This window comes from Mchenga conophoros, linkage group LG2 (genome assembly GCF_057382185.1).
Source record: "Mchenga conophoros isolate Kocher_MC1m ecotype Shallow Benthic linkage group LG2, M_conophoros_male_GT1.1, whole genome shotgun sequence".
NCBI lineage: Eukaryota > Metazoa > Chordata > Actinopteri > Cichliformes > Cichlidae > Mchenga > Mchenga conophoros.
The window spans coordinates 18048595-18070627 of NC_140527.1; the positions used below are offsets into that span (position 1 = coordinate 18048595).

At 41.5% G+C, this 22033-nt stretch overlaps 1 protein-coding gene across 1 annotated transcript; it reads right to left on the bottom strand.

Moving 5' to 3' along the window:
• Window positions 1-2106: 2106 nt before the first annotated feature.
• Window positions 2107-17046, bottom strand: LOC146581820 (teneurin-1-like). Its single transcript, XM_085245775.1, has 5 exons — window positions 13923-17046; window positions 12967-13219; window positions 12177-12197; window positions 2970-3202; window positions 2107-2159 (listed from the first exon to the last, which is right to left on the bottom strand). Exons 1-5 carry the CDS (start codon window positions 14239-14241, stop codon window positions 2107-2109), a joined length of 879 nt encoding a protein of 292 aa, XP_085101901.1. The 5' UTR covers window positions 14242-17046.
• Between the last annotated feature and the right edge of the window lie 4987 nt (window positions 17047-22033).

Below are 22033 nucleotides of genomic sequence, written 5' to 3' on the forward strand. Positions count from 1 at the left end.
CGAATATCTGAAGTATATTCAAAAGGAGACCATCTGAAACACATATTGTGTGAAATACAAGGACACGACTGCCAACATTCTCCCTAAAAGCCGAGAATCAAACGCAGATAAGTTAATCATTTCGTAAGTTGCTTAATTTAATGCACATAAACAATCTATTGAATGCTAAAATTTGTTACAATTTTGTAACTTTCTGTTATTATAGTTTATAATCTAACCTTGTAAAAGGTGTTTGTTCAACCTTCTGATAATATAAATTTGCATGTATGAGCACAGCATGTGTCTGATTGTAAACATGTTGTTTATGAAAAATAAAAATCCCCCTGATGATGTAGAGGTCTTAAAAAGTCATGTATGATAAACTTGGCGTTTCAAGGTTGGAAACTTTTATTTTTTACTTTCTAATGAATTCATGATTCAAACTTATCGATGTTTGATTGATTTATCATAATACTGCCACACATTTGCACTCAAACTAAACATATACAAGTTTAATGCAAGACACAGTACTGTGCAAAAGTCTTGAGTCACCCTGTAAGGCTTTATAGTTTGCTATCTGTGGCTCATCACAAGCAAAATATAAAGAAACGAGGGGTGGCTCAAGATTTTTACACACTTCTCACACATGTTTGTATCCCTACACCTGATTTCTTTTTTCAACTTGTTTGCAGGTGTGATAGTAATTTAGGTTTACGTTTAAGTTTACTTAGGCTATGCTTAATTCATCAACTTAATGGTTTCTTTTTAAAAAGAAAAGGTGAAAAAATGGTGCTTACACAAACTAAATGTCCATGAACGCAACCCGACCTGAAACCTAAGTAAGTACATGTGTTTGTGTGCCGACTGCAGCTTCGAGGGTGCACTGTGTTACCATGAGCAGTCAGCACAAAAAAAATGATGGAAAGCATGCTCTAAGTCACATCCTCATGACATATTTTCTGGTAATTCGTCTAAATTAGGCTTTGTGGACAAGTCCGTGGAATGAAGAATAGATTTTTTTTTCCCCTTTCCATTTCCAGTCATTACATTGTGGGGTGTTTTGAACCACAGAGACATTTGGAGTTGTTAAAGCAAGAAAAGCACAGGTGCAGCGAACAGCATTAACAATGGCCTTATTCCATTGAAGTGTAAGCCCTGACAGTGAGTCAGCATACATAATACCAGAGCCTGAAACTAGAGCACCTCAATGGACTGCAGCCATGATTATTAGTTTATTAGTCACACCTGTGCTGGTCCTACTGTGCCATGGCAAAGTGTCTGCTGTGGAAAAGGTCTAGCTGTACCCTGGCAGACAGTCTGCTTTTAATCCAGCAAAATAACAGTATTACTGTTATTTTTTAGGGTAAATTAGGTAAAGACTTTAAAAGGCAACTTTCAAGTTTTAGCACCGTACAAATGAATGGCAGGAGCTATATAACAACTGCATTATATAATAGTGGTGCCTGGTTAAATCAATTTACATAAAAAAAATAAAAAATAATGACGGCAGGGTGGTGAAAAAGCACAACCAGCATGAATCCATCAATCTATCCGTGTAGCTGGGCTGCTGGTGAGACTGTGATGGGGTGTTTTGTGGCAGTGAACAGTTGGAGCTTTGAACCAATTAAACATAATTTTAATGCCATGGGATTATCTAAATATTTGAGGGCATGTGGTGCACGTGCTAATTCAACAAATCATATGAGAAACAAAGCTTTAAATGTCACTTTGGTCAAAACATAACATGAGTCATTCCTGCAATAGGTGCACGGCTAATTTTCGCTTCATTATAATAAGTATACACCCGACTGAAACGTGCTCTGAAGTCGGTGGGATAATTTAAAGAGTCATGTTAATCACTTTGCACTATAATTATCCTTCGTCTGACAAACAGAACATGAGCTCACTGTGCACATTAAATCCAAAAATGTATCCTGTACACAAAATGCAGGGAAAAATAATTTATAAAGAAAACAATAACCAAATGGCCATGTCCATAATACTGAATATGTTTAACACTGGCTGTGCAGCTTGCATTCATTTGTAAAGATTTGTAAAGGGCTATCTCTCTTTCCTTGCTCACTGCTACATGTGTGCACAGGTTATCTTCCCATAGCCGCACTGTCTTTACTCCAGCCGTGCTCGTAGCTTGTAATTAGCCTTTACTGTCCCGGCCAGCTCTACAGTGATGAGGAAAGGCAGAAAGAAACCATAATAACATGGCATGAACCGGGTCTTTATGACCTTTTTCCGAGGCAGCGGTGCACAACATTGGGATCGTTGTTACACTGAATTTTCAACGTTCTGTGGCTGTTTTCAGTGAGTTAATCAGCCCCGTTTGCATGCACTTCACTGTGGCTGCAGCTTCCTGCTGGTACAATGATTTGAGAGTCACTTACTTTCCATAACAAGAGCTCACCACGCTCTCTTCTTAAGCATACATGCTTTTATAGTTTTTTTTTAGCTCTGCAGCATCACTCATACTTAATATATAATATCTAAATAATCAATAACTCAATATATTGTGAAAAAGCATCCGACTGAAATGGATTTATCAGTATAGTAATGAAAGCATGATAAAGTATCTAAGGCCTTTTTATCAATATTATGATTTTAAAAAGATGCTATCACTCGCTCACATGGATATTGAACCAAAGATGTTTAAAGCACACAGAGTATCACTGTTCCAATGTTATCAGTGTGGCGTTTTGAGATTGTCATAGAAGCTTTGTGTCCTATAATGATCTCAATCCTGATAGTTAAGGCACTGGAATGAAACTGAACGGTGAGATGTGCTGAAGCACAATCAGTCCGCATAAAATGTGGGTGCGTAACAAGCCGCGCCAATATCAAAATCCTGATATTTACGGCTGTTTTTCTAGCCAAAGGCAACGACTCCAGCTAAATGCACCACATATTGCCAAACTGATCCGTGTGTACCGACCAACAGATCTGTAAATATTCACCTGGAGGGCTGAAGGCTGTCCTACCTCGAGGGTTATTGAGTGCAGCTTCCGTGGCCTTCCTGCCCTCTCCACAGTGGCTCTGGTCAAAAGGTAGACACTGCTCCCCCGTCCCAGCAACTACCTCCAGATTGCGAGATGGATCTTTTGGCTGCCCGAGGTTCCTCACCCTGTAAACTCTGCGACTGCTGGTGTCAGACACATACAGAACTTCCCCCCTCGGGTCCATGGCCAGATAGTACTTGTGGGCAGGGCTGGTGCTAGTGAGACAAGGTGGACAAAGTTAGTTGAAACAGGTTGTACAGTGAAACTGTACATGCTACTTTCTTTTGTTTCTTGCTTGTCTGGTGTTGTATTTATTACACTGCAGTTCAAAGTGACATTGACTGAGACACTAGCCTAGTTTTGCAAAATTATATTACACCTCCATACTCCTGCCTAGACAACACCGTCACTTGAAATATAGGTATTTAGAGGCAATTAGGTCATCCCAGTGAATAGCATTACTGTGAGACTCCTGGAGTAAATTTGCGACACTGCCGAAGCAACAAGATTAATACCTTCTAATTTACATAGTACAGATGACCACAGCCACTGCAGCTGAAGAATAGTCCTGAGTGATAATCTTATTTTTAGCATTGTGTATGTTAGGGACATTCTTAATATGCTTATGAATTCAAAATGTCAACATGTTGCACAGCATGTTTTTTTTTCTTTACATTTGGGGCCAGAGTGGAGCTTTCACATATGCATTTATCATTGTAGAAAGTGGATTTTAACCCAAATCATGATGTTTTTTCCTGCTGTAAGCTAGCAGTAAAGATGCCACAGCTTACCTACGGTAAAATGAAGTGAAAGCTGAACAGATGGAACCACTCCTTACTCTTGTTTCAAAAGCATTTACATGGGTCCTTTCAGAGCATAAGAACAAACAACCAGTGGATTTAGTTAGACTGTTGAGAAAAACAGTACAAAGTCCTCCTGAGCTACTGTAAACCCTTTTTTATAAGGACAGAAATCCCGTTTAAAAGGAAAGTGGCACCACTGTATCCAGAGATAACTCTCTTTTGTAATGAGCTACACATTATCCTTGTAATGAACAGACTGCAGACTAAATTCGCGGAGACGTAACACTGCATCGAGATAAGTAATTCCTCCTTTTAGTGCGGATCTGTCCACAGAAACAATAACAAGGCGTAAAAACACTGATGATGCAAAACTGAACTTACATGACTCTTACATCCTAATCAGAGACCTTGTTTGCTTAAAAATAAAACTGATATTTTCCTTTTACCCGACATGATTTTTATTGTTTGTAGAACAAATGCCCTTCTCTGAATTTTCTAAAACTTCACTAAAAACGACTGCACTTCCTTCAGGTTTATGGCTGCTTTTATCCCAACAGTGCGTCTCAGTTCTTTCCATAAATATTCAGTTGGATTAAGATTACACAGCTGACCACTTCAAATGGCCCCGTGTTTCTTGGGTGCTTTTAAACGTGTGTTTTGGGCTCTCATCCTGTCGGAGGAGCCGCGACCTCCGACTGAAACGCAGCTCTCTGACACCAGGCAGCGCGTCTCGCTCTAAAATGCCTAAAATGCCAGCAAAGCAGGCTGATTCTAAAACACAGCTACAGGAGGCGTCGCATCAGGCTCCTTTGCCCCCAAGTCCAGTTTGTCTGATTAGCGATTAAGCAAACTCTTTCCCGGCTCGCTTGAAGAATTGGACCTGGGTGCAGCTCATTTGGACTTGCGCACGCTGCGCATGGATTTCTAACGCTTTCTCAACAACAGATGTCTTTGTGAACATTTTCTTAAGTAATTAACAAGCTAGTGCGAGGACAACGTGTCACCCCTTCCCTAATTGAGTCACAGAATGACTAAAATGTCAGTTGAAGGAGCACGATTTGAAAGCACGTGTGATCGAAAAGAAAGAGCGAGAGAGGGAAAGAGTAATGCGAGAGTCAATCAGCAGGGGTTTTTGGGGACACACACACAACAATCATGCTACAGCAGTCATACCTTGTGCGAGTACATCTTAAATGTGTGAGAAGGGGGTTGTGTTTTCCGGCGGCGTTTTTTTCTTCTGAACACTGAACTCGTGCGCCGTATCAAAAAGCTCGTAATTAGTTTGATGTGTTCAAAGGACGTTCTCGCAGCATTACAGCGAGTCCCAGCACTTTTTAATTTTACAACCCTGCACTCAAAAAAAAAAAAAAAAAAAAAAAATCATGCTCAAAATGTTGATTTTAAGTAATCTGATTACATGTATGTAACCATGTAACCAGTACCATTTAATTTCATGTAAATACATTCGTATAATTCCATTATGGACTTAATTACTTGTAATTTTGTAACAAATGTGTAATGTAAAATGTTACATTTAACGTTACAATCATTTAGAAAGCTCTTGGAATTTGGTTAATAAACCTTTGATTATACTTACAATTATTGCTTCGTGTTTATGAGGGACAAGAATCCCTTTTTGCTGTTATCTGAGGTCTAATCGACCCTAGCTCTAATGCTATGCTCTAATGCTATGCCTATTTTTTTTTTTTTTTTAAAAAGAGAAGAATAGGAAACTCAGAAGAGCAAACGAACATCCCCCATCCTCCCAAAATAAAAAATAGGGCTAGAGTAAAGTCGACCTCACAGAGTTAACTAAACACCAGTTTGGCTTTTTTATGTTTGACTTCCAAAAGCTGGACCTCCCTTTGCCTTCTTCAATAGAGCTTACAATCATTTAGAAAGCTCTTGGAATTTGTCTCTGTTTTGAAGTTTCCCCTTTTTCTTTCTTTTTTTTTTTTAAATCAGTGAAACTTTTCTTCTGGTCAATTTGGGCATTCCTCTTGCAGCCTCACACAGGGAGGTTGCCTACAGCCCCACGAATCAACTCCTAATAACACTAGCAGCTGTGGTCACAGGGGCATCGGCCTTATCCTCTCAGACAACTCGCACGTCTGTGTTCAGTGCAATAACAGCACCAAAGTACTTTCCTCATATAAAATCCGGTTGAACTGCTTATAAGAATGAAGAAACCCACGATGGGGCAGCACGGCGGTGAAGTGGCTCGCACTCGTGGCTTGCTTTTGGCTTCTTCCTGTGACTGTGTGGGTTTTCACCTCCCACCATCCTGTGATGCAGGATCCTGATTTACAAATACAAAAAAAACCCAAAACAAAACTGATAGCACTGGTCTAAAACCAAAACTAAGACCCCTGACAAGCTCGGTCAGCAGCCTGCCGTAGTTCCAGTTGAGCCCGGCAAGCTTGCACTGCTGCTCAGTCTGAAAGTTCTTGCTAAAATCCTTTGAATGTGTGAATAAAAGGAACTGTAAGGTCAGCATGCCCTGTGTTCTTTGGAAGACGACTGGCCTGTTTCTTCTTGCTGTCCAAACAACATATCTCGTTGAGCAGAGATTCGGCCAGCTCCTCTACATGCAGTCCAAGTACAGCAATCGCTTGGACTCGATGGCCTCAGGCGCACTATGGATAAAACTAACTTCTCTGCAACCCGCAGTGAAAGAAAAAAGAAAAAAGCTGGCAAAGAACCACCAGGCACAGGGCTCACGCCAACTTTAAAGCAATTTAGCTTATTTGCTTTGAAAGTTAAGCTTAAATCCTTCTGGGGTTCTTTTTTTGTTGTTGTTGCTGCTTCTGACTTTTTTCCCTTGCTTCGGTGATCTGGAACAATTAAATGCTTCTTGTTTGGCATGGTTGGTTATGCTGCTGCTCGTGATCAATAACAGGATGTAATTAAAATTTGAATGTAAAATTTCTAACTGTTGAAATAATTTCTTTCCATATGTCAAACAATATTCCAGCTAAATTAAATCAGTTATTTGGCAATAAAATTGCTTTTTTCCCCCAGGATATCAAACAATGTTAACATTACTAATAAAAATAACTGAATAATGAAAATATAATGAATTTATAATAAATAAGTAGTAGTCACACTATTAGGTAGTCCCACTATTAACATTCAGGGATTTTAATTAGTCTGTATTTTTGGGATTTGGGTTCAGTAAAGAGGGTGTGCTGGCCTAAAAGACAACCACTGAGCCATCCAATGAGCGGATGGACAGACACTTGTAATAAAAATTTATGACAGCAAATAAAAAATGTACTTATTTTAATGACTTAACAATAATTTACAATAACTTTGCACAGGCCATTTTAAAAAACCCTTTAGCAACAACTCCAGTATGAAATGTATTAATTCTTCCTTCACTGAGGTGACATGCTCTGGGCCGCTGGGCCACACCAGTTACGCTAACTTAAACTGGCTTTCATTGATAAGGAAGTAAAGAAGAGCCGATGTCAGTGCCTGTTTTTCCTGTTTTCAATGGCACGCCTGTATAATACTAAGTATAAAAACAGCAAACCTACAACTGCCTACAATAAAGCCACAAGGATGTTTTTGCTATCATTTTATAGTGTCACATATATATATTTGTCAGCAGAATTGTATCCACATGTCAGGGAGCAATAAGAAGCCTTATGTATAAATGTATGCGCAGGCTGCATAAGGAGGAGAACAGCATAATCCTTGCATGTGGAAATCTTTCCAACAGCTGCGTCATTGTATGATGTTTTTGAGTTGAGACACTTTGGTTACAAAAACAATAATGTGAAAATGACTCGTCAGCTGTAATTTTATGCCTGTATGTATCTTTGCTTTTGATTTCACCTGATGTCAAACAGACTGCTTAAAACAATTAAAGGAACATTTTGAAAACACATCAGAGTTCAATGGGGGAAAAACTGATATGAACTGGGTAATGTGGTAGGAATGGATGGATGTCACATTGTTCGATGGGAATGAAAATCATCAATCTACAGAGGGCTCAATTCAAAGACAGCCCAAAAAGCGAAGTGAAAAAATGATGTGGTGAGGCTTCGAGGTGACTGTTGTTGTGCTATTTAATAAATAGTTCATTTTGATGAACTTTCATTGCAGCAACTCAAAATGGTACTCAGTAGTTTGTATGGGTGCCAGGTGCTTGTAATTCGAGCCTGACAACACAGAGACATGCTCTTAATGAGACGATGGATCGTGTCAGGGGGGATCTCCTCCAAGATCTGGACCAGGGCATCACCAAGCTCCTGGCTGCTTCAGATGGACTGAAACAGAGGTGTTCTATTAGATTTAGGTCACGCGAGCATGGGGGTAGTCAATTCCTTCATCCTCCAGGAACGGCCTGCATACTCTCACCACATGAGACCAGCCATCATTGTGCACCAGGAAGAAGCCAGGACCCACTGAACCAGTGTAGAATCTGACAATAAGTCAAAGGAGTTCTTCCTGATAGCTAATGGCATCACTGACTAGCCTGCAGAAGTCTGTGTGTCTCTGCATGGATATGCCTCCCCAGACCATCACTGACCCCCCCACCATCATGCTAAACTATGTTATAGGCAGCATAATGTCTCCACTGCTTCTCCAGACCCTTTCATGTCTGTCACACACACTCAGGGTGAACCTGGGGACAGCACAGAGCACCAGTGGTGGACCTGCCAATTCTGGTATTCTATGGCAAATTTCAATCGAGCTCCACAGTGCCAACCAGTAAGCACAGGACCCACTAGAGGGCGTTGGTCCCTCATTTCACCCTCATGAAGTCTTTTTCTGATTGTTTAGCCAGACTCGCTCACTGGAGGTGAGTTTGTAGCTCTGGGGGTGCTCATCCTGTTCCTACTTGGGAAAACCAGTGGGTAAAAGACCTTCTACGGCCCTGAAGGGAGACACAGCAAACCTTTGTGCCATCCTGCTGGAGTTGGACTACCTGCGCAACATCTGTAGTGTCCAGGTATCACCTCATGCTACCAGTGGTGACACAGACACTATTCAAATGCAAAACTAGAGAAAAACCCGTCAGATGAGTACTGACATGGGAAACATGTATAAAACCATTCCTGTTTTGGGGGTTGTCTCCTTGTTGCTCCTCTAGTGCACCTGTTGTTAATTTCATCAACCACAGCAGCTGAAACTGATTAACAACCCCCTCTGCTACTAAACTGACCAGATCAATATCCCAGAAGCCTAATCAACTTAAAGCTACTCTAGTATATACAGGATCATCTTTTCTGTAAACTTCATGGCCTTTCAATGGACCGCAGTACGGCATCAAAAAAAAGCTCTGACCCAACAGAAAATAAGAGGGAACAATAACAAGGAGTGCAACAAAGGTCCAAAATTAAACCCAGGTAAATCTGACCTCAGCTGAATGAGTCATGGGGACAAACAACTGCCCGTTGTTATTGTTGTTGTTATTGTTGCTTGATGAAAAGTGGACAAAAGCCTTGGAACTGATTCACTGAGAGTCTCAAATAGACAGCATGTTGCACAGGAAGAAATACCTCCGTGCGGCGTCATGTGCATGTCCTACTGCTTATAAGAAATTGTCCTTTACTCCTCAAAGCCTGAGCCAAACATTTGCACAACTGACTTTATTCGCCCTTACGCTTCCTGCAAGCTGCATACTGTCCTTTGTGTCGGATGAATTCCAACAGTGTGGGCAAGCAGCTGTGCAGGCAAGATGTGACTTGTTTCTCCACATATAGTCCACAGTTCATTAATTACATAAAACCTTTGATACTGTCATGCTATTGTGTTGTATTGTGTTGCATTATTATTAAGACTTGAACACAGTGATCAAAAAAGTGAGAGGGAATTTAAATTTTGCACTTTGAACACTGTAACTAACTGAGTTCCAGGCAATTACTTTTGTAGCGTGAAATCCAATGTCAGCTGGGTCTGGTCAAAGGCTTCCTGCCAATTAAACTTGAAGACACCCTGTTAAAGGTTTCTTTTTTCCTCCTTTCTTCGGCAGCTATTCAATAAAAAAATGTCCTGCGAGGAAAAATACAATGTCAAAACAAATATTTCTGTTATCACACTCGCAACCCTTTTCATTTCTTCTTTTTTTTTGTAGCCAGCGTGTCCTTATGATTTCCAGTTTGCTTTGGACAGCCTTTGTACCCTAAATATCCTTTTCTTTTAAAGAAGAATACTTCCTTACTGAACCTTCTCAATGCCCAGAAGAGAGAAAAAAACAAAAACAGCAACAACGGCAGGCTTGCTGTCAGTCATCTAGTCCATTAAGTGCATAACTGTTTACAGAGCTCAGCGCTGAACTGCACATACATAATTTAAACTCGACCCTAAGAGAGTTATATTCACCGAGTTTCAAAATGTGCCACTGCTCGGCGTACGGTGCATCGTATTTGCCGGGCCTCTTGAAGCTAGCGTGAGCATCGCGTGCTGTATATAACTGATTACAAATCGCTTCACCTATCTTTTCCTCAATTAGATGCTCATAGCTCCAAATGCTTTCCTCCAGTGGAAGGAAAATAAACAACAATAACAACCGGAGCACAAACAATCCCACTCCAGCCTTGCTCATTCCCACCGCACGCAATAACAAAACAGTGATCAGAGTTGATAGACACAGTGATCTAGCTGTTCCTAAATCGACCGTCTGGGCTCTCAGATAATACTGTCGAGGACTTCCTCCCCTATTTGCTTAACTCCTCGCTCCGACTCTTAAAGGGGGGGAAAGAATAGACGGTGGTTTCATGTTGAGCACTTCCCATACCGTCTTCCCCTCAGAGAGCACCTTGTTTTGAAGCCCTTTTGGCTGATCGGCACTTTGCTGGGAAGAATGCATAGTGAAAAGCTTTGAAAGCTGAATATGGATGAATAATTAATGTATTTGACTTGGGAGAACAATAGCACAGAATAAAGGAGAAACTCTAACATGCTGCTAACAGTAAAAAGCTGCTGTGGAGGAAAAGAAGGGAGCAGAAGCTAAAAGAGAAGCCTCCAGGGTAAGGAAACACCACCCGAAGTGCCTTCAGAAGAATCCAGCTCGTGCAGTATAGGCTCCAAATCTCGTTATTGCGTTTTATCTGACACGCTAGCCAGATTTACTCAAATACTCCTTCACTAACACAACCCATGATCTTGTAAATGCGTTCATTTGAATTTATTTCAGGCTGGGATCAAATTTTCTGTTAATAATATATATTAGTGGATTCTTTCAAGCAAAGTTTTAGCTGATTTTTTTTAAAAATCTGCATTTATGCTATAACAATAGCCCAAGTACTTTAATCATCTAAGACCGTTTATCCATTACACATTAAGCTTTCTTCTTCAGCTATTATTTTTAAGCAGTCTGAAATTCAGCTACTTATGGCTAAATGCCTAACAAAGACAGCTATTTATTCATTTTTTGGCATCTATTTCAGCTTAACAGAGCATACTGTAAATTCAGGTGGGTCACAAAGTTGAGTTCAGCTACAATCCCAGCAGATTGGCCGATCTCAAGGCAACACACCTCCACTGCCTCCTTTCCTTCTCTACCTCACTTGTGCCAGCTTGTCTGCTTCTCCTGTTTCTTTTTATTTAAATTTCTGGAGCTACTCAACAATCTCTCCACATGCCAAACGCAGAAGTACCCCACTGAGGTAAAGCGGCTCCAGATGAGAAGCACTGGCTACATGGCTTTACAGTAGAAAATTACCAACGGTTTGCATATTTATATATTATATATATTTTTGACATTTGTTCCTACCCACCCACAAAGTACATCACAATCATATTATCAGTTCTGCACGGTTTCAGATTTTGGCACAGTATCGTGAAAAATAGTCAGGGTTTTTGAAATTGGATGAACCCTCTCTTGCTCTTCCACAAATACCCACAAGCACAAACACGCATACGCACACAATCGGCTCGATACAACCCACGATAGTGGTGCACGCACAGATGCAAACATCACAACACACGTGCACACACAGAAACCCTATAACATCTGTCTAATCTTCTGTCAAACAGCTCACAGCATCACAGAGGCTTGAGACCGGGGCGACGTTGAGGCCACTCCCGGCCTCGGGCCTTTTGGTCTGGCTCGGGAAATGAATGAACCGAGGCATCCACCAAACAGACTTTCAGTAATCCTCTAAAAAAAATGAAATCCTTGACATTTTGGCTGCGGTCCAGCATACAAATTTTAATATCACCAAGTGAAATTTAAATGAGACATTCATAGATCTAACTGCGTTCGTAGCGTGTGCAGAACCCGCATGCGTGTTCCAGGTGAAGCTGGGTCAATGCAATTTAAAAGGAGGCAAACAAACAAAGTTAAAGCTCTGCGGGGCGTTTTGCAACTGTCTATTCCCTCGACACACATTTGTGCAGGTATATAAAGGAGGTGTAAATCACCACTTCTCACCTGTGTCTGGTATCCCGGTTCCTGATAACAAGCCATAAAGGAGCATTTCAAAAGGGGAGAGAAGAGAAAGTAAAAACAATTATTTATGAGGCTAACGAGAGGCTCTCAGAATTTCATAGGCTGCTAAATTTTCTCCCCATAAAGTGAAATTGGGGTTGCTTTAGACAGTTGTATTGTTTCACATTTAATATTAACCTAAACAAGAAGCCGTTTTTGGCGGGTTGGGGGTGTTTCCTCCCAGAGGAAACCTCTGCCTGAACCAGAAATATTAGTCAGCCATAGAATAAAAACAGTGAATAAGAGTAAAGATACATAAGGAGAACACTCTACAGGACAAATGACTGTGCAATCCCATTGAGAGTCAACGCTTGAAAAAATACAGAAATGAGAGAATGTAATGCCTGCAGCACAGTAGGAGATATCATCGTCATAATCCAGAGGGAAAAAAAAGAAGACGGAAAAAAACGTATCTTTGTCTCTCAGCAGAGACTTTCAGCTTCTCTCGCATCCTAAAGAGGTAGATTAGAGTCTGTGATCTCTAAACCTCACACGCTCCTCCTTCTGCATGAAGACGAACTTCAGAAAGAATTCCACCGAGATCAAATAGATTGCAGCTGCAGATCCCATCCGCAGCTAATGCCATGCTAACCCGTATCAGCTGAGCTAATTTTTTATTTCACATTGTGCTCGAGTGAATCCGATGCGCCAAATCCCACTGCTTCCTACTGCGAGAGATCCCTACCAAAAGCGGTCTTATCACGAGCACACCCAACAAGATCATTGCTCTCACTTGAGTTCCAGTATGGTTCTGGTGTATCCGTCTGGGTGGACCCTGCGAATGAAGTTAAAGTCCCCCACGTAGAGAGAGCCGTCGGGGCCGCTAGCCAGCGCCACGGGGGCAAACAGCATCATGTCCCGAGCCGCGCCGCTGCAGCTCGGGCCGCACGGGACGCTCCGATAGAAGCCGTTCCCCATCACGGTGCTGATAACAGGGGGCTGCTGGGACAGGAAGACGTTTTCTCCATTCCCTTTGTGAAGGATTCCTGGGGAGAGAGGAATGCAAAGGTGACATGAAAGGCCCTTTAAGTGTACTTCCCATCAGTGGGTGCATGCTAATGTTGCTGAAATCATTTATGAATGCAATGACAAGTAGGAATAGTTTCAGTTCTTTCACGTGTCAGACTTGGGGTCTGTCTTTTTTGTTTTCCTTTGAACTCATCACGCCAGATTTAAGGGAGTAAAAGAGTTTTGGGACAGGGCGATGTTTTTCACTCTGTTGCACCGACCAAAATTTTGTCAGTCTGACTTTTTGGACTCATTTAAATCTGGACCATCTTCTGTGTGCCTAACTCTTAACAAGTAACAAATTAAGATTTTTTGTGTGAGAAAATTCAAATTTGATACATCTCAAACCACTTTCTGAGCAGCTTTAATGGCAATAACGGCACATTGTAGCTGAGTCACCCACACTACAGTGTTTTGATGTCCTTACTTCAAGGACATCTTGGACTTCTAAGCTCTGTATCATTTCATGTAGTCTGTCCAGACTATCAACACATAACTTAAAAGAAGTCACACGGTGGTTCTTATTTATTTCAATGTCAAAGAAAGAAAGCAAAAAACATCAGTTTTTTCTTTCATAAAAGAAAAAACTAATTGGAATTGAATTCAAGTTTCTCCAATTCATTTTGTGGCTTTAAAAACGCAGCCAGCCTCCAAGCACCAAAAACAAGCGGATAAACTCACCGCTGCGAATGTTAAGGGCATGGTGTTTGTCCAGAGACCATCCTCCAAGGTCAGAGGGGACCAGTTCAAATCCCTGCATCAGAGCGGTCCTTCTTTCCCAGTGGATAACACCGGGACACACTTCATACTCATAGCCGACTGCCACTGGAACAGAAACACGTGCACACATCGAGAGCTTAACATTAAGCAGTAGCGTGCAATTCCTATGTGCTGCAGACCGGCTGTGCTTAACGCTGCACCACGTGGCGCAGAATGACTGCACGCGCTTGTATCTGAACAAAGCCTGAAAACAAGGCAAAGCACACACAAGTTTCCCCATATCTTTTTCAAAGCTATATTGTATCGAGTGGTGAGATAGATAAAAGGCCTGTAGGGAGACCTCATCAGTGTTTGTGTTTGAGAGACATCAGTGAGGAGTGGGGGCGTAATCAGGAGGAGTACGGCTTCATGAAGGAGCCCTAGAATTAGCTGCTTGGCCTCTTAGTTGTAATGATACGCTGTGCAGCTTCCCACTACAACTAACAACTATCAACAGATTTTCTTTTTCTTTTTTGGCTTGGCAGGATTAAATATGTTTCGGCACTAATTTGCCACTTGGAATATGTTTAAAGGCAGCAGGTGACCAAGCTGCAGGAGCTTTCAAAGTAAACACGCAAACATACTTACATACATGTCATTCTGCAGTGTGTAATCAGGCGTGCTTGCACACACCGAAGGAAAGAAGCCCATGCACATGAGTCATTAGAGGTGGAAAAAATAAACACACAAGCAATACATTTACCTAATTAAGCAAGTGCTTTATTACAATTTTAATGGCAACTTTCTGCTGCCTTTTCTCTCACACATTCCAGTCGCTGTATGCCTATAGTCACTCTGAAAATAGCTCCTAGCTGTACGATGTCCTATGATAAACAAGACCACCTGTAAAAGTATTTGCAGAAATATGCGGTTGCTGAATCAGAAACTGTAAAATGGTTCTCTCATAATCAATTTATTGTGCACTTTTATTTAAGCATGGCTCACACTACAGCAAAAATAGGACGACAAAATCCTTGCGACTACCGTGCTGACTGCAGTCGCTCTCAGACAGATTGCAGAATGTTTGCAAATACTCACCGTTCAATCTGTAAATGCAGATTGCCAGCACGTAATCAGTGAAGTTCTTTTGCTCCACCATTTATTTCTCCGAGTGAGGACACAACATAATAAATCACACAAATGTGAGTTATTAAGACTTGTGGCAGGCAATTTACTGCAAGCTGCACATGTCTTACTTTGCACCTTGCTGAGAGGAGTGCTCATTTACTTGGAATTAGAGGGGGAGATGTTATCAGAAGGAGTGTGGAGTGGATGGCTCAAACCTCTGAGTGCAGCGCCAAAACTTTGGCACTGTCCTGGCACTCTTTACTCAGTCCTCACTCTGAGTGTTTACAACCGAGCCCCACATATTCCTGCTCGGCAATAATTACTGAAGCTGGAGGAGGAGGAAGTACAATTCTAATGCAAGATGCATACAAACATACATCTTTGTATTGCACAATCAGAATCAAAATACTTTATTATGTTTCCAGGCTTTTAGCTGCATTTCTACACCATGATCAGTACACAATGAAAACAACTCTCTGCATGTCTGCATCTCAGCAGTGCGCAACCAGACCAACTCTCAGGTTTCTTTCTTTAACTTCCCTTCATCACATAATGTCATATAATCTACTGGTATATAATACCACATGCCTGTACATAACACTGACTTTAATAAGGACCTACAGTTTCACACAGCCTGCAGAAACACCCAGAAGGATGTGCACATTTACACACCTGGCTTAGTAACAGTATCTTCACACAGACAGCTCGGGATCAGATGGGAAATAATGTTTTTTTGTCCTTCTGCACATGGTGCATATCAGTTGTTACACACGGATTTCCGGTTTCTATGGAGCAATAGTTTTCTCTGGATTAATCCCGGACTCTACTTGTGTTTCAGTCCTCAGGTCCCCAGCAATGTCTGTCAGAAAGAGTTCATCCTCATATATCGTAAACATATCGATTCTCCGTCAGCCTCCTCTCATTTATCTGAACTGCCAAAATGTTTTAAGAGAGAAACGTGTGTAAAACCTGTGCTTACACTGTGATTTTTAAGCCACAAATTTGCACTGCCCTTTGTAAAACGTTGGTCATTACAAAATGACCAAGCTGTGTGTTTTTGTATGTTTATACATGTGTAAATTGTAAGTTTTCCCTTTTTTGTAAGCCTGGCTGAGTCTGTGGCTCAGAGAGTCATGCCTTATGTGTGGATTTTGCTGTGTCCGGCCAGAAGGACCCAATGAAAAATATCCTAGTCTTTCCAAGTGGCCACTCTACCGCTGGCAGACAAGTTTAGCTCTATACCTCTGATGCAGATGGCAAGAGGTTTGTGATTTTCCCTGATTTATCGCAATTAGTTTCACTAATATGACAAACTAATCATATGTTATTGCCAACGTGACCCAGACTGATGGCAGACCGACTCTATCTTCTTGCAGTTTTGGATGCAGCACTGTTTTACGTAGTGTGACTGTAGCATTATGTAGCACGCTTTGAGTCTGACACAGAGTACAGTGTCAATTAAGAAACACCAATTAACCTAACATGCATGCCAAAGTACCCTGAATAAATCCACACATGTGCAGAGAGAACATGCAAACCCCACAGCCTGGGCTCTAATTTGGAACCTTGTTTCTGTGAGACTGTCAATCAATCAATATTTTACTTCTAAAGCACATTTAAAAAGGACAGTGTCCATCAAAGTGCTTCACACAAGGCAGCAAAGCAGATTACAACGAAAGGCAACAAAAACAGTTAAAAACAATTAAAAACAATTATAGTTACAGTTACAGTGATATTTACAGTTACATTGCACAAATGCAGACCAGATGGAAGTCCAAACTGATTTGCTTCAAAAACTAGATGGAACAGGTGAGTTTTTAAGCATGAGTTAAACGATTGAATGGAATCTGACATGCGAACATCGACAGGAAGATTATTCCAGACTTTGCGTGCGGCAATTGCAAAAGCTCGGTGCCCTGTAGTCTTTCATCGGGGTCTTTGTTGCACTAAGGGCAGTTGGTTAGAGGATCGGAGTGATCTCTTGGGCCTATACATGCAGAGAAGGTCTGCTAGGTAACTGAGGTAAATGTGGGCTAACCATTATGCCTGCATGTGTTTCATCTGAGCGCTCTGGCTTCCTCCCACAGTCCAAACATTAGCATGTTTGGCTAACTGGTGATTCTAAATTGGTCATGGATATGAGAAGTGTATAGTGCTGTATGAATGCATGGTTAAATTTAGCTTGAGAGGTGAGTAAGACTGAAACAGCATTACATAAATGCCACTCTATTACACTTTAGGTAACTATCTAAATGGCAGTTGGATTCCTTTTAATTTTGTTTAGTGTTTGGTTGTCTTACACATTTCATGACGTTGCATGGATGCAGCACAGATGTATTAGCACACCTTTATTATATTAGCCAAAATAAGCAGTCAAATTAAAATCACATTGAATTATGGACGTGCCTGATAGCCAGTGCTAGCATTAGTTGATAATCCCCTATTATCAGTATGATTATGGTAAATCATACAAGAATATCATATTCAGTGTTAAACTGCTCTGATGGGCAATACTGTATTAGGTACCTCGCTGCTGTAGCCAAGCAAACACGAAAGAAAAGGCCGTTCCATCTTCCTTACTTAACCACAAGATGCTTTAAAGCTGCACGGGTTCAGTACAGAGCACATTTTAAGATGATACAGTGTTCTTAAATGAATATAATGATATACTGTAGAGTAAGGTTAGGTTGACACATCAACACAAAAGCTGGAGAAGAACAGTTGTCGCTGTCAATCACTGTTGGCACTGATCTCTTTTAACTTCACTGTAGACCAACATGCCTGTGAACTGACGGGCGCTCAAGGGAAACCATGCGGCAAAGTCAGCATAAAGATCAGATGAGATTCCGGAATACGTAAGTAGGGGCGCTCGCATTATGCAGAAACTCAGGAGATTCCCAGTAACGCGGAGAGAAACTCTCAGCAGACACACGGGGCTGACTTAAATCTCAGAGTCGGAGGGAACGATCGATATGGTGATTGGGGAGAGAAAATAATCTGTAATTTGGGGCACTGGAGATCATGGAAGAGAAAAAGAAACCTTATAGTGCTGGACAAAAGTTCTTAGAGCCTAGGAACTCTCGCTTTGGTTTCATCCAAAAAGTCCATTTGTTTCAATTTTATCTGCCTTAAGCTCAGTTAGGCTTTTAATCTTAGGTTTAAGGTCAGGCTTAAAGGACAGAAAGAGAAGTGAGAGGGATCGGAAAATGCAAAGCTACATATATTCTTCACAAAAAAACCTTTCTTAAAAACCCCAAAGCACACATATTTGCATTGTGCGTGTTTTGACCCTTGAAGGTACATTGCATTTCCTCTTCAAAAGCCTGTTTGACAACCTGGAAAGCATTCCAGCCTTTGTAAAATGTATTAAAAGTTGCCATGAATACATTTCTGTAAATAGGAACATTTTTCTGTTTTCTTTTTAAAAAAAACAAACCTACAATAAAACTGACTTAATATGAAGAACAAAGCTTTTTCCAGGACAAAACAGGCGAAACAATCTCAAAGGGAAAGTGTCAGTGTTTGGAGAACTGCTTCACAACCGAATATTACTCTAGCTATATTACAAGAAACGATACAAGCCTCAGCGCGAGAACACACACTCGCTCGCAAACAATACAGATGCACACTATAGTCCATAAATGCACACTCAATATCTCACAGGTGAAAGCTTTCATTCCCCACTGCCGAAGCCTCAGGCAATGTGTTCACCCCAGCAAACAGAGCATGATCTCCCTTTCTCTTGCTCTCTGTGGCACATGGGTGTGTGTGCATGCACAGACGTACCGCAGGATGCGTGTGTGTGCGCGAGAGACCACGCTCGTCTGTGTCTTTGCACCAACATAGCACGAGGAACTATAGAGAGGGGAGGATCAGGGGAGAACATGGGCAGAGAAGACAAAAACAATGAAGGGCAGAGGAAAACAGGAGCGAGGTAACCGGGGAGATCACAGGGAATGGAGGAAATAACAAGGAGGGAAGAAAAGCGAAAGGGAGATCAGGACAGGACAGGAAACACAGGAAATCACCCGCCTGGGTAGAGGAAGAGGGAGGCGAGGGAAAGGGGGCAAGAAGGGTGAAGTGGTTTAGCAAAGCAGGGTAAATAAAAACAGGGATCATGTGAGCCGTGAAGAGGTGAAAGATCACGAGAGAGCCGGAGCAGATGAAATGCTGCTCGAACAGATAAGAGGAGGGGGAGGGATCACGAGGGGAAAAGAAGGCCTGGGGACAGAAAGATGCAATCTTGGTATGAGGCCCTACACTCTGGTGGACAAAGAGTCTGGTAAGCCTGATCTCAGTGCTTATGGAAAGCTCTATCTTGCTGCTGCACTGTTTACGCACACTCTTCCACAAAGAGGAAGCCACGGACATAGATAGCAGAAAGTTCAATGGTTTAAGCCTCGATGGCATCTTACAAAGGGCTGTTTTTTGCCATAATGAACCTAGAGAGCAATAACAGTAACAGTTTCACATCCTGTAAATCTGTTTTTCACACAGGTGAGAGAAGACACTGGGGAAAAGGAGACAGAAGGCCGCGGTAATGAAAACCTTCAGCACACAGATTTGTATTTATGTGCTTTTTACTTTTTTTTTATTTTATCCCACAGAACCAGCGCCGTCAAACGCGTCCAAAGGGGCTATCTCCCTGTCATAGCTGACAATATCTCTGCAGAGTATTTGTAGCCTTCCGTCTTTCTGCTCCTCCCTCTCCTTACATCTCTACTCTTCTTTGCTGTCAGCGCCATTTCAGGTTTCAGGGACCTTGGACAGAGTCAAGCTAAGTGCTGTTCAGTAACACTATTATTTATGCATATGTTGTTAGTTGCTGTGGTTTCTCTGCTGTTTTCTTTACCGCAACAGGTGTTGAAGCAGATTCTCAGCGTTTCTCTCTCTCGCTTCCTCTTCTTCTCTTAACTTTCTCCCCAACTCCACTTTCTTTGGTTGTAATAACCCAAAATAAATAAGTAATTCTAATAAATTTTGGCATTTTTTTGCCTTTCAGTCAACAATTCCGATTGCTACGCTGTCAGGCAGGACAGGGAAAAAGAAGAAAATGTTTCCCTTCTCACCGCATTCACGATATGTTCTTAATTTCATAATGATATTTCACTTATAGGAAACCCTTTGGTGTGCTGCAGTGAATCGGCAGTTGTTGAACTACTGTTAAAAAGTTTAAATCAAACACTGAAATCTCCCATCTGTAATTTCGTAGCAGGACATTGTCTATTAACAGTTGGGTGATTACCCACTGAATGGTCAATCATTTACACAATGACTTCCAATCAGGCTTTTGTGCAAACCGCAGTGCTGAAACGCTCCCTCGCAGACCTAAGAGTTAACAGGGACGATGATAAAAGAAAATCTGTTTTTCTGTCTTTCAAAGGGTTTTATTCATCTGGCCTGCATCCTGTCTGAAAGAGGAAAAAAAACATTTCTCTGAGTCCCTCAGATTTGATTTATACTAAGCTAACGGGAGCTTTGCTTGTAGAAATAGTTAAATATCTCTGTGGGCAGGCTTGTTTGTTTCCTTGTCCAGAGTTGGACGAAAAAAGATTGATAGCCCTCTCATATCTGTGAATTAACTGGAGCGAGGGGAACACAAGGGGAAAGAGCTACCCTGGCTCCGTCCAATGTTCACAAAGCTCGCCTAAAAATATGCCTCCAAAGCTCACTAATTAATGTGGTTTAGCTTAAACAAAGCTGTAAAACCAAGCAACAAACTGTGGGGTTTTTTTTGGAGAAGTTGTGTTGCGCTACATTTTCTTTTCTTGGTGAAAAACAGTTTTATTTGTAATTACTTTGCGGCTAGGGCTTGGAAGGTAAGTGGAAGGTCTGCATGCTAAAGTGTCCTTCGACAAAATGCTAAAACCAAAAATATCCCAAAAGCACCCATCGGTGTGTGACTGTGTGTTTCAGATAAAGCTCCAAGGTAGACAGAATAAAGCGCAGTGTTAAAGTGTGGCTAGAAATATAAAGTGGATGGGAAAAGTTAAACTGCCAATACTTTTATTAATAAAAAGTAATAAAAAGCAACTCCCAAACCACAAACTGGATTAACCATCTGTGTAGGCTCGCATTCATCAAGGTCGTGATCGTCTTCAGAGCTTGAAAAAAAGAAGAAGCCCACTGGACTTCTTCAAGTTTGTGAAGACTCTGATTCAACAGGCATCTTCACTTCTAAAATCAAAGGTGGAGAGTCCCATCCATTTACCCCCTAGTGGGGGTTGTTCCCTTTGGAGGGGGTCCTGGGAGTCGTTGACCTACTACTGATCATGTGTGTTTCTTCTTCACTCATCTTTTTTCATTCTTTATGAGTTAATACACACACTGCATCCAATCACTGGTTATTATTAATCTCTGCTGTCTTCCACAGTTTGTCTATTGTCCTGTTTCCCTCCCCTCATCCCCAACCCCTTGCGGCAGATGCCTGCCCGTCCCTGATCTTGGTTCTGCTGAGATTTAAAGTTGTTAAAACTCAGATTTTCCTTCTCACTGACGCCAAGTGCTCCCTCATAGGGGGTCATCTGATTGTTTGGGGTTTTTTTCCCGTTATTGCAGGGTCTTTTGGTGTTGTAGAGCATCCCCTCTGTTCAATGACTGTTGTTCACATAGATGACCTCCTTCAGTCCTCTCTCAAACCATCTGTCTTCCCTGTCCAAAATGTGAGCATCATCATCCTTGACAGAGCGTCATTTGTCTTTTAGGTGCACATTTACAGCTCAGTGTTGTGCCATTGTGCCATGCATTTATGGAGGCTGGTTTCTCCAATCCAGAGGTCCTTTTATTCAAGCTCTCAAGGCTTCTGCATTAACCCCGCTATTTATTAGTTCATTTAATGTTTAGTGGAAACAAAAATACACTAAACAAAAATAGTCTGGCCCTGCCTTATGAACATGAGATGGTGTGATCGTATCATGAAGCTATGAAAGAGCGCAAATAAGTAAAGTGCTGAAACATTCATTTCA

What these genes read in the sequence shown, in the direction of transcription:
- LOC146581820 (XM_085245775.1), bottom strand. Translation starts at nt 14,241, where the DNA reads ATGGGGAAACTTGTGTGTGCTTTGCCTTGTTTTCAGGCTTTGTTCAGA. An exon ending in AGAACCATACTGGAACTCAA is followed by an intron (nt 12,198 to 12,966) that starts GTGAGAGCAATG and finishes GCTTGTTATCAG; the next exon opens with GAACCGGGATACCAGACACA. An exon ending in AACCGGGATACCAGACACAG is followed by an intron (nt 3,203 to 12,176) that starts GTGAGAAGTGGT and finishes TTGTCTCACTAG; the next exon opens with CACCAGCCCTGCCCACAAGT.